The sequence below is a fragment of the Labrus mixtus genome, chromosome 12 (assembly GCF_963584025.1).
Source record: "Labrus mixtus chromosome 12, fLabMix1.1, whole genome shotgun sequence".
Classification (NCBI taxonomy): Eukaryota; Metazoa; Chordata; class Actinopteri; order Labriformes; family Labridae; genus Labrus; species Labrus mixtus.
Genome location: NC_083623.1, coordinates 4,358,280 through 4,370,794, shown reverse-complemented (window position 1 = coordinate 4,370,794; position 12,515 = coordinate 4,358,280). Strand labels below are relative to the sequence as shown.

The 12,515-nt window shown below is 42.3% G+C and overlaps 1 protein-coding gene across 1 annotated transcript in view; it reads right to left on the bottom strand.

Annotated features, from left to right (window-relative positions):
• The window catches only part of igf2r (insulin-like growth factor 2 receptor), a 57,682-nt gene that overhangs the window by 23,534 nt on the left and 21,633 nt on the right, over positions 1–12,515 (bottom strand). Inside the window, exons 4-18 of the mRNA XM_061051579.1 lie at positions 12,301–12,399; positions 10,904–11,036; positions 10,503–10,611; positions 9,000–9,105; positions 8,304–8,463; positions 6,336–6,525; positions 5,382–5,485; positions 4,822–4,986; positions 4,311–4,454; positions 3,990–4,145; positions 3,745–3,882; positions 2,986–3,136; positions 1,265–1,433; positions 932–1,047; positions 550–703 (exon numbers count right to left, since the gene is read on the bottom strand). Of these exons, the coding sequence (XP_060907562.1) occupies positions 550–703; positions 932–1,047; positions 1,265–1,433; positions 2,986–3,136; positions 3,745–3,882; positions 3,990–4,145; positions 4,311–4,454; positions 4,822–4,986; positions 5,382–5,485; positions 6,336–6,525; positions 8,304–8,463; positions 9,000–9,105; positions 10,503–10,611; positions 10,904–11,036; positions 12,301–12,399 (2,094 nt within the window). The remainder of the gene's footprint in view (positions 1–549; positions 704–931; positions 1,048–1,264; positions 1,434–2,985; positions 3,137–3,744; positions 3,883–3,989; positions 4,146–4,310; positions 4,455–4,821; positions 4,987–5,381; positions 5,486–6,335; positions 6,526–8,303; positions 8,464–8,999; positions 9,106–10,502; positions 10,612–10,903; positions 11,037–12,300; positions 12,400–12,515) is intronic.

Below are 12,515 nucleotides of genomic sequence, written 5' to 3'. Positions count from 1 at the left end.
AACTGAAGATAGGACTCTGAAAACTCTGAAAACATCACAGACAGTGGGACTCGGGTGTTACACCCATTGTAGACAGTCATGACTCACAGAGTTATTTTCAGAGGATATACTTGATTTCTATTATATTTAAGTGTGAAAAATCGCATTTTAAGCCTTTAAGAAACGTACAGATTCTGTGGTATATGTCCGTAACTCAATACACAAACTGTCCTCGAAGGAAAATGTGGTCCCTGTAACAGTGTTTGAAGATAAAATGATACGCAAGAAGTTATGCTGGTGGGCCCTCAACAGTGAAACCGTAACTCTCCTGGTAGCTTTTTAGATCCAAACAGTGTTCCAGGGACTCATTCTTTCTTTGAGTAAAGTTTCTGTATTCAGTTACAAAGCATAGAATAGTTTCACCAAATTTCACCACCAAAACTCCACAGTGAACCTTTAATTAAAGTACATATAAGTGCAGTTATTGCGCAGAGAAAAAGTTCTACTGAGATTAATTTTCAAGGCACGATTCTGTTTTTTTCCTGCCATCGTTCACTGGGCGTTACAGACCTGCCCCGATGTGTACTTCATCTGGCAGACGGACGCGTGATGGTCGCAGCCGGGTACAGCGTTGATTGGCCGACATATGTTGATGTAGTACTTCTTCAGGTTCTGGGTGTCGGTCATATCCATGGCCACCCAGTTGGAGGAGGAGCGAGACAAGCTGCAGGAAGAAGAAGAAGAAAGAAGAAGAAGAAGAAGAAGAAGAAGAAGAAGAAGAAGAAGAAGAAGAAGAAGAAGAAGAAGAAGAATGTTTGTAGATGTTTGAAGAAGAACAAGAAGAAGAAGGATGAGGGCGTGTTGGTCACAGAAGTGTCTAAAACTGAACTGAATCTCTTGGATTTTCTTTCTTTGCCTCTTGATAATGTAAAGTTTCTACATCAGCTGTTACCTGGATAAGTCGTACTGGTCAAGACTTTTGGGATCCGTCACCAAACACTCATGAGGCCTTTCAGGACATGCGTAGGATGTATACCAGCGGAAGTTATAGGTGTAGTTGTCCTCAATCTGGAGTCAGAAAACAAACACAAGATTGAAATTTAAACATGCACATGCAATCTTCATCATTTGCCTTAAATATGAAACAACAAAAGAAAATGTCCAACAGTGCACACACACACACACACACACACACACATTGTTAAGATATAAACAAACACACACACAGCAGGAGGAGACACACTTTAAAAAAACAAAAGGAAAAAGGAAGGGAGGAGTTTTTTACCCGGAATTCAGGTTTTCCAGCTCCGGCTTCTGGGTCACAGAGGAACGAGATGAGCGTGGATCTGAGGGTGTGTTGTTGGTTGTTGTACTGCGAGCCGTTATTGTAGGTCAGCTGGATCAGGCCGTCGTAGTAGGACAGACGGGAGTTGGCCTCGCCGAGACTCCAGGAGCTGAAGTGGGAGAGGGAAAATGATCAGCAACATCATCTGTTGACGGGGGGTGAATTTACATCACATGAGATCACAAACTCATGAATGTGGACATCCTGGTTAACACTCAAATTTTGATCAGCAGACTTTCAGATGGGATTTCATGTGACAGCTAATTATTATTTTCAGTCACATTAAAGGTCCCACATTTTCATGAGTCAGAGCACAACCAGATGTTAAATCCAGAAAAACTGAACAATTGTCTTTGGATCAGATCACACTAGTCTAAGGAACTGGACTTTAGGGGTGAAGCGTGCTTAGGGCACGGTACGGATTGCCTAGTGTGAGTGCGCCCTAACACTCACATGTAGACACAGAAACAGCCTGTTCTGAGCAGGGCTGAAATAGAGGGGTTTATAGACATGATCAAATACAGGATCAGAGTGGATTTCTTTTTTTTTTAAACCTTTATTTAACCAGGAAAGAAACTCATTGAGATTAAAAATCTTAAAAAAAAAGAGATAGAAATAGATAGATTAAAAAAGAGTGTCCTGGCCAAGACAGGCAGCAAAACATTTACAGAGTTTCACACGGACAACGAGCAGCCAATCTTTCAAATACAAAATACATCACACATTAAAAGACACAAATAACAAATCCGAACAGCAAAATGTTTGTCAAAAATCATCCACAAATAAATCAGGAAGAACATCTACAGCCAGATGTGTCCGCCTCCAAGTCATTTAACCTCCTCTTAAAGGCATCCAACGAGAGAAGTTCATTAAGTTTCAGCTCTTTTTGTAATTCGTTCCAAGTAAAGGGAGCAGCAAACTTAAACTTTGTCCCCAGTTCAGTTCGGACTTTTGGAACAGACATAAAGAAAAGGTCCTGAGATCGAAGATTATAAGTCCCTGTACTCTTCTGACTGATGAAGGACAGAAGGTACAAAGGAAGCAGACCTTAAATAGACTTGTAGAATAAAGTACACAAATGTTTAAGTCTATGTAGAAGTCCATCCAACACGTTCATACAACAAACAGTGATGAGTGAGGGGTTTAAAATTAGTATTAGGACAAGAAACTTCACAGACATGTTTTGAGGAGCTCTGAGACTTATTTAAACTGGTTGAAAAGGAGAATATGAGACCTTTAAATCTGTGTGACAATTTAAGTAAATTAAGCAATTTTTTAAGATTTCTTTTTTGGGGTTTTGTGCCTTTATTGGAGAGATAGGACGGCGGATAGAGATGAAAATCAGGGAGAGAGAGAGTGGGGATTGACATGCGGGAAAAGAGCCACAGGTTGGATTGGAACCTGGGCCGCCTGCTTGGAGGACTACAGCCTCCATACATGGGACATGCGCACCCCACAAACACATTATGAATACTTCAGGATTGAATCTATCATGACAATATTAATTTGACAATGTAACTTGAAACTAACTGTCCTAATGAGGACCGTATTTGTTGATCTAATGCAGCTTTGCATGTTCAGCACATGGTCAGCACATGGTCACACAGTCGTTACAGAAATGAACTCGTGCTTCTCGTCTCTGACTCTCCTTTCTTCCTTACCTCGTTTCCACCTGGCACGCTCCGGCCTTGGCAGGACAGCCGGCCGCTGTGACCGGACCGCAGACGTTGATGTAGTAGTCGTAGCTGTCTCTGGACAGGTTGTAGAAGCCGCCGTTGGCTTTGGTGAGAGGCGACAAGTCGAAAGAAAACTCTGCGGAGGAAAGAGAGAGAGAGGCCTGTTAGAGAGGAGGATAAAACGCTGACACAGATAAGAGACAAGACGACAGGTACAGAGATGATAATGGAGGAGGGACAGATCCTGCAGCGACAGCTAGATGGCAGCACTAGAGGGTTCTTTGATTCTAAACATCAGACGTCAACAAGCCTCATGTGACAGAAAGGTGTGACCTGTGACTCTACTGTCAAAGGGGAAACACAGCTCTTAAACACATGATCTCGTGAATGATTGAAGGTTTTATTTTACAGTCAAACTTTACTTTATGATGCTTTATCATTGTGTGGATTGATATTAACTTTAAAGAACCAAAACAGACACAGAGGTTTGGTGTTGTTGGTGAGTTCCTCGTCTTTTCTACGCATTTTTAAGCTCCTTTAATCAAATCAAGAAAATGTTCGATTAAATGAGGAATGCTGTTGAGTTGCAGCCTGGACAGTAAAGCCCTCCAACAATCTAAAGATCTCATGCAGACTTTGATTTGTGCTGATGCTAGTTTTTCCACTAAGAGGCATTCCTGTAAACCTGGGACTTTTTTTTATTTCTTTCTCATGTATATACAGTAAATCCTCATTTCCTCTTACCGGCCTGAGGGTCCTCCACCTTGCAGTCGTCTCCCTGCATCTTTGAGAGGACGCAGGCGGCAGCAGTGTACCACTCCATCTCGTACACACAGCCGTCATCGGAGACGCTGCGGATGATAGGGGCGCTCTCCAGGTCTCCTGCAAGAAGTGGGAGGAGACCGAGTGACTCAAATGTCTGATAAACAAACCAAACTATAAAATCCGTCTGAGAGCATCAATACATCTAAGGTGCTGTTTACACTCACCTGTTTTGCACTTGAGGGTCAGGATGGTTTGTATCCTCGTCTTTTTGTCGCTGCAGAAATCTCCGTCAGTGTAGACCAGGACAATATCACTTCCTATTTTTGCCTTCTGGGGAGAAGAGCTGAAGCTGCCCAGGCTGATGGCGTTGCCCGTCTTACCTGTTCAGGTTATAAAAGAATATGTCATCCATAGCAAAATGTATGAAAGCATTTCTAATCAATGATGACCACAGATGAACTTTCTGACATCTACATTTTTATGGAAAAAAAAAAGATCTGAAGCACTCCTTCTCCATCGATCTTTGTCCTCGTAGAAGCTCTTACCCACGGCACAGATGGAGGCGTTGACCGGGCAGCCGACGGCGCCTCCCGTCTGCAGGACTTTGTGACAGACGTTCAGGTAGTAGCGCGAGTCCGGCTCAGGAGATTTGGCGTCCACAGCCTCCCAGTTCCCCTCGATCTCTACCCCTGTAGCAACACACACACACACACACACACACACACACACACACACACACACACACACACACACACACACACACACACACACACACACACACACACACACACACACACACACACACACACACACACACACACACACACACACACACACACACACACACACACACACACACACACACACACACACACACATGCTTAAGAACATTTAAAACACCGTGCACATGTTCACCTTTAACTCCTCTACTTAAACATCATTTTATTATTATTAAGTTTAAATAAAGATCTTTACATTTAAACTGGACTTTTTTTTAAACTCCCTGGTATCATGAGATTTATTTATGAACATAACAACAGTCCAGTGTAAACATACCGGGGTATTTTGTGAGCGGCGAGAGGTCGTAGTGTTTCTTTCCGTCTGTGACTCGACACAGCAGGTCTTCCTTCTCCTTGACGCAGGCGAAAGCCGTGTCCCAGTCGAAGTAATACGTGCAGTCTCTCTCGCCAGCAAACACCGGAGCTCCTCGCCCACCGTTGGCTAAAGAAAAAAAAAACGAGGCAAAAGCAGGAATGAACGATCATCTTAAGGTTTAAATATTCTAAACATGCAGAATATACAGGACGATATAACAATGATCTAGTAGAAATGCATAAAATCGCCGAGTCATCCCGTGAGGAGCTACATTAAAAATGCAGCAGGAGAAATCAATCATTTAGCAAATCACGGAGGAGACTTTGCACAGGAAGAAAATGGGAGGAGTCTCTGCTCGAATTTAGAAGAAAAAAAAAGGGTTCTGTATGATAGAAATTAAAAATAATCATATACAGGGTATGTATTATGCTCTCATGTGAAGTTATGATCTTATGTGTCGTCAAAGGAAACACATGTATTTGATGATTATGTGCTGAGAGTGAGTCAGCTCTCTGTCTCACATGCAGTTGTGTTGCACTCGAAGTTGATGATGGTCATTCTCTGGAAGCCGCTGGAGCATCGGCTGCCGTCTGGGTAGATCAGAGTCAGATCTCCATCGGAGTAACTAAAGATGGACAAAACACACACACACACAGAAAAAGAGTGTGAAGGAGGAAGAGTCTAGAAACGGTGTAATCTGAAAAAGTGTAGTTTTAACCACCATCATCTGTTCTGCTGTGACTCTCTGCTACATGTGCTGTACACAGAGCTCGGAGAACTACTGAGTCAGAGTGTGATCTGTGGGACAAACTATATAATGACACAGTATCTCAATCATCCCGAGTTCTTTCTGCCCTCTATGTTCTTTAAGTGTTTTCTAGTTGGCACATGTCAACTGATAGAATAAGACAACGGACACATTTGTTGGACTTCATCAATCTATCAAGATTCAAGTATTTGTACAGCGCCAATTTCGACTTGACAAGGTTTGTGCACACGTCCAGAAAACTCATGAAGACCTGAACTAGTCTGTCTACTCAAGCCCTTAGATTTATTAATTCATGGCCATTTTTTGTGAAGTTTTTTTTTTTAAATATTTTTGGGGCTTTTTTTGGATAGGACAGCTGAAGAGAGACAGGAAATGTTGTGAGGAGAGAGCAGGGGAGGGCATGCAGTAAAGGGCCGTTGTTGGATTTGAACCCAAGGCTGCTGCGACGAGGACTACAGCCTCCATACATGGGGCGTGCAACAGAACCGCTAGGCTAGTGGCGCCCCATTTCAACTCTCTTTTGTCCGTCCAGCTCTGTTTTTGTGTATACATTCATTCCTAACAGATAAATGAGTTGAATTGAAATCATAATAAATCACTTTACAAAAAGATATAGTTCATTCACAGGTGTTTCTTGTCCTGGTGAGTTTTTGGGTAAAAATGTGATGAAGCCTTGACGTGCCGACTTTGATTCACACATGATTACCGTAGCGTCTGGTTCTGGTATTTTCCGGCCACTTTCTTCACTGTTCCCGTCGTCTTCAACTGGCAGGAAGATATAAACGGATCCTCGCCACATTCCTTGGTCGGGATCACTCCGCACACGTTCAGGTAGTAGATGTAGCTCTCGTCCCCAGAATCCGGTCCAGAGTGAGCGTAGTACGGCGGGTCTGAAGCTAAACGCACAAACACAAGACGAAATCGGAGGGTTTAAAAATCTCATAATATCACTATATAATCACTGAACTAATAGATATCATTATTATCATCCTGTATGTTCTTATAGACCATGTTTGAATAAGATCCTCCCAATGTGGGCATCTTTAAGACTTCTGTATTATTCCTTTTCAACCAGTGTAAATAAGTCTCAGAGCTCCTCAAAACATGTGTGTGAAGTTTCTTGTTCTAAATCCACTCTGATCCTGTATTTGATCATGTCTATAAACCCCTCTATTTCAGCCCTGCTCAAAATAGGCTGTTTCTGTGTCTGTACCTTTAAATATGTAAATGACCTGTGTCTGACCACGCCCCCTCTCTAGAAGGGCTTGGTGTACTCGAGCTTTCTCCCTCCATGTCCTATTGTGAGAAGGCAGACTCAGAGGGCAGAACAAACACCTAGCTGTGGGAGTGTCACCCACCTGGGGGAGGGGTTACTGCCCTTTGTGATGTCATGAAGGGAAAATCTCCAAACGGTCTGTTTGAGCACACATTTTCTGAAAAGTGGAGCAGGCAAAAGACGGAGAGGATGGACTTTTCTCATAATTGGGGGGGTTTGTAGACAGACTAGAGACACATGTTAGTGTTAGAGGAAAATGGTGAAGTGTGTTTTGCATAATATGTGACCTTTAATATTTCCACTGGTATAAACGCAGCACGATAAAGCACTTCTTGTAACACTGCACACTCTGGCATGAATCATAAATATGTACAATATGTGGAAAACTTTTTTTCTATTTCTAACGATGAGATGGAAAAAAACAGGAAGGTCAGCATGCTTTACTCACAGAGCAACTTCCTCTCATGGTGGTTAAAGAAGACATTATGAGCCAATAACTATTTAAGGTTCAAAATGTCATGATGGGTATTTAAAGAGAGAAGTACTTTAGAGCTTTTAACAACTATTCTGTAATTCATATCTTCATACGTATAGAAGACTGTATGCTTGTTTGAAACTCCTGTTCCTCAGATGAACCCGTCTGAGAAACGAGGATGTGTTCCCAAAAGTTACTCAAGTTCCTTACGAGGTTTGACTTTTGCGTCAAAATGGGAGGTGAGAGATAGACAAGGCTTGCCATGTTGTTCTCCTCGGTGGGAGGCCACAAAGCACAAGGAGGAAGGAGGGGGAAAATAAAATAGGAAGAAATAAAACTTTTGGCTGCCTTTTTGAGAGACAGGAAGTGTAGGGAGGAGAGAGTGGAGGGGGGATGACACGCAGCAAAGGGATGATGTCAGATTTTCAAACTCAAGGCCACTGCGACGAGGAGCGTAGCCTCCATAAATGGGGCGAGCAAAAAAACTGCATGTCTATCGGGCGCCTGGGTTGAACAACAAATTCTTCACAAGCAGAAAGGTAGTAAAAAAATGTCTCTGGTAAATTAAAGGCGACATCTACATGAAAATATTAAAAATTTAAAACAAAACAAAATCTCCGTCCAAAGGAGCTATTACTGGTGGATCTCTTCTCTCTCTCTCTTCCTGATTCTCCATCCTCTCTCGACCTGCTGCACACCTGAGTGCTATCTGCCCTCAGGGAGGAGGAGGGGTATTTGGAGGAGACAGGTGGGAGAGCTCTCTGGCACACACACACACACACACACACACTCTGGGCAGCAGACGGAGAGAAGCTTTTTTTTTTTTGAGCGGGAGACCCCTGGTACTCCTGTTTTTTTGTGTATTTGTAGATTTAGAGGAAAGTGCCGAGAGCGATTGTGAGTTCAGAGAACGAGCGACTTACATCTCAGAGTTAAAGGTGTGAGGTCTATGGACAGGTCGTGTTGTTGGCTGGTCAGTTTGCAGGTGTTACTCTCCAGGTAGTCTCTGTGACACGCGTATTCAGTCACCCACTCCACCTCGTATCGACAGTTTGACTCCGCCGTCATCCTCGGAGTGCTTCCCTGTGAAACCAAAGGACACTCGTAGTAAAGCGTGGAGCAGTAACTTTTGCTGCAAGTGGTCGTTAAAAAGGCAATTAAATCAGTTTAGAATAAAACACACTGATATTAAATTGTGAAAAGTGTCAATTTGACTGTAGCTTCTCACTCAAGTAGAACAAAAAAAAAGCAGAAAATATGGTTTGAAAAAATGATAATCCTATTTTTTTTGTTCCTATTCTTTGTTCTGAGGGGGTTAGGGTTAGACTAACAAAATAAATACAAAGACAAGTGTAGCAAAAGGAAGGCAGCAGATTATCTTCTTTCTTGTCCTGGAATTACATTTTTAAAAAAAAAAGCTTTTTATGACAATAAATGGATTTCTGCCACTTTTATTACAACTACAGGAATACTGCCAAAAAGTCTGGAACATTTGGATTAAATCAGAAACAAGCCTTTCTCGAATAGACGCCAGCTTCAGATAAAAATCCTCTGCAGTAAATGTAACTAAAGGCCCAGATTAGTACAAAACAATGTACGTATGAGTGTGTGAAACCTACCGAGAGTCTGCTTGATGGACAGATGAACGTGATGGTGACGGCAGGGTTGTGGCCGTTGCAGATCTCTGGAGCAGAACCGGGAGCGACCTCATACTGTAACTTCAGTCTAGAGACGAGAGAATAAACATTTAACTTACCGGTACATTTTTTTGATTACATTGCATTTTTCTCTTCTTAAAAGGTAGCTTATCATTAATTTCATTCCAAACTAAACAAAAGGTGCAATAGAGGAGCTGTTATGTTCTGCAGGATGATGGAGAGTGTAAATATCTAACAGTATAAATGACACACAGGGTGCAGTGTAAACAGTGTGTAGTGTGGGTAAAGTCCACACGTAGGCGGGTATTTCTTTAAACGGGAGGAGGATCCTGTCCACACGTGATAAGTTCTCAAAAACATCTTCAAAATGCAAAAAAAGGCACTGTTAAGGCTGCCAAGTCAACAACGGTGTCCTTGACATGAGAAAAATGTTCTCGCAATTCCCCTGTAAGGACATGATCGTCAACATAGTGGAAGAGTAACTGTGTATGTTTGTAAAGAGTCCAGTTAGCATCGTTAACACCAGCAACTAGTTTGGTGACGTCTGACATCGCATTAATCAGAAAACAAAAGTGACAGCGTCGCACAATGACGTCAAATGGAGGAAAAACCGGCGCACTAGGGATGTAACGATTCACTCAAATCACGATTCAATACGATTCATGATACTGGGTTCATGATACAATTCTCTCACGATTAAATTTACAAATTGAGACTGTAGACAAATTATGAGATGACTGAAAAAGATTCCTTTAATTTTTTTCATTAACACATAAATGCACCTCGTTATCTCTTTGGCTCTTGCTCTCGTTTGGGCGAGCGGGGCTGCAAACCCGCTTGTTAGTGTTGTTTTGCCTCCGCAGCTGCCGCGATAACGCCTGCTCGTTACAGCCGACCGCCTCTGCTCTACAGCTGCTGACGATCACCATATTACTGCGATTCATTTTTCAGAGTACAGATTTGAACCTTGACACCTTTGAATCGATTTTTAACCGCCTCATGATTAATCTTTACCACCCTACGGAGCACAGTGCGTCTTTACGAGCTTATAACCATGTGCAGATTAACACCTTAAAAAGAGAGTTTCTGAAAGTCTTCACCCTGGAAGGAGTTTTCCAAAATGTGAGTTTTCAGAGACCTAAGATGCCGATTGTGTGTTTTCAAAAGTACCCCCCTTCGTGTGGACTAGAACTAAATCTAATAAATAAGACCGGATTGAGAGTTAACACTGATGTTATGTTATCTGACTGTGAGGATAGATGAGAGTCTGTGTCATATGTGGGGGTGGGTCAGGGGTTCTATTAATGCTGCTTGCAGGAGGGCAGATTAAACACAAACACACTCTGGATGCTCCAACAGTCATATAAACTTCTAAAACACTTTCAACAGTTTAATTCTAATGAATGTAAAGTTCAGGGCGAGACAGGGAGTCACCCGCATGATAAGCAGTGACAAAGACGATACCTGTCGTTGCTCAGCAGCTGCAGCGGTCCGGTAGGTGAGCCCATGTTGTAGGAGGCATCAGTGGTGACCAGACAGGCTGCAGAGCCCTCTGGGCATTTATCTGCACGGTCTGGTGGATAGATAAAAAAAAAATGAATACAAAATGAGTTTGTCAATATAAATGTATCTCCTTAAATACTGTGTTTTAGTGCCATACCATTACTGCCTTTTTTAACTAATACAATTTGAGATTTATCAGATTTTCACTTTAATTCACACTTTTCTTCTTCTCTTAAAGCATTTTTCAAGTCAACTGATGTAAAAAACCACTAATTCCAAACTTTAGTGACACCGCTCAGTAATGACTCCCTTAAGAAGTGCATTCACTCATTCGTCCCTTCAGCCTCGCCCGGGTCACTCACTGAGACTTCTGCAGATGTTGATGTAGAAGTCGACGGTGTCGTCGCCGTCGTCCACCAGGTAGCCTTCGCTTTGTTTAATCAGAGGGTTGAGGTCGTGCTTCTTACCGTCCAAGTCAAACGCATAGCAGGGCACCTGGACACAGAGGAGGCAGGAGAGGCTGCAGCGCTCACACATTTTCACTGCAATCATCGTTAAGCTGCAACTTTTAAGGATAATTAAGGCGGAGGTTAATTGTAGAGGCTTTTTAAAGGTCACATATTCTCCTCCTCATCAACCAGTTTAAATAAGTCTCAGAGCTCCTCAAAACATGTGTGTGAAGTTTCTTGTTCTAAATCCACTCTGATCCTGTATTTGATCATGCCTATAAACCCCTCTATTTCAGCCCTGCTCAGAACAGGCTGTTTCTGTGTCTGTACCTTTAAATATGTAAATGAGCTGTGTCTGACCACGCCCCCTCTCTGGAAGGGCTTGGGTGGCTCTGGCTTTCTCGCTCCATGCCCTATTGTTTACGGTGAGAAGGCAGACTCAGAGGGCAGAACAAACACCTAGCTGTGGGAGTGTCACTGATGTTGTCAGTGATGTCATGAAGGGAAAATCTCCAAACGGCTTGTTTGAGCACACATTTTCTGAAAAGTGGAGCAGGCAAAAGACGGAGAGGATGGACTTTTCTCATCATTTGGGGGTTTGTAGACATACTAGGGACACATATTAGAGATATAGAAACATAGTGAAGAGTATTTAGAATAATATGTGACCTTTAAAATAATCTTAACTCTCCTTGGAGGTTTTTTAAGACTCAAAGAATGTCATATCAGCTTATTGTCATGTGCGTCAGTAGACACCAGCAATGCCACTACATGGTGCTGCTTTTAATCATGTATGTAGGGTGATAAGCTATCTGCTAAAGAATGAAGGATATGCAAACCTTAGATTAGTTATACATGTTAGTTAGGTATGAAAATAGTGTTAGCATTTCTGTTTTCTGTTTCTATTGGATTTCAGTAAATATGTTTTTTTTAACTTCATTTAAAGAACTATTTAACAAAGCAGAATAAACTATGAATACTTTACATTTTGTTGGTATAAAGTTAAAAAAAATGTTCATAAATGTGTTAGCAGATTGTTGATGTATTTTGCTTGAACAGCATGTTTAATCAGTTTCACACATTTTTTTCAATCAGTTCATGTTGAGCTCATGTCAGCAGTTTGAAACATGAGACCTCTACATGAGTAAACACATGCTGGCGTACACATCCTCACAGCAGTGGGAAGATTTCCTCTGAAACACCTCTCCGATTCGTCACCTCAAACCCTCACAGCGTCAGTTTCAGTCTTTCTTACACCTCAAACCTTCTCATCAGTGAGTCATCCGCCCGTCTGAAGTTCCAGCACGTACCTCTTTGTGGGGCTTGAATTTGTTCTTCTTGCAGGCGCTGTAGGTCCTCCACTCAAAGTAATGCACACACTGAGACACAGCGACAAACTCTGGGGTCCCCTGCAGGAGGCAAAAACAAAGAGCAGAGGTCATTTTTCAAACTGACAAATATTGAGATGAGGCCTTATTGTGTAATGAGCAGCTCTGACCTGAGGAGAGCATAAAGACCAACATGA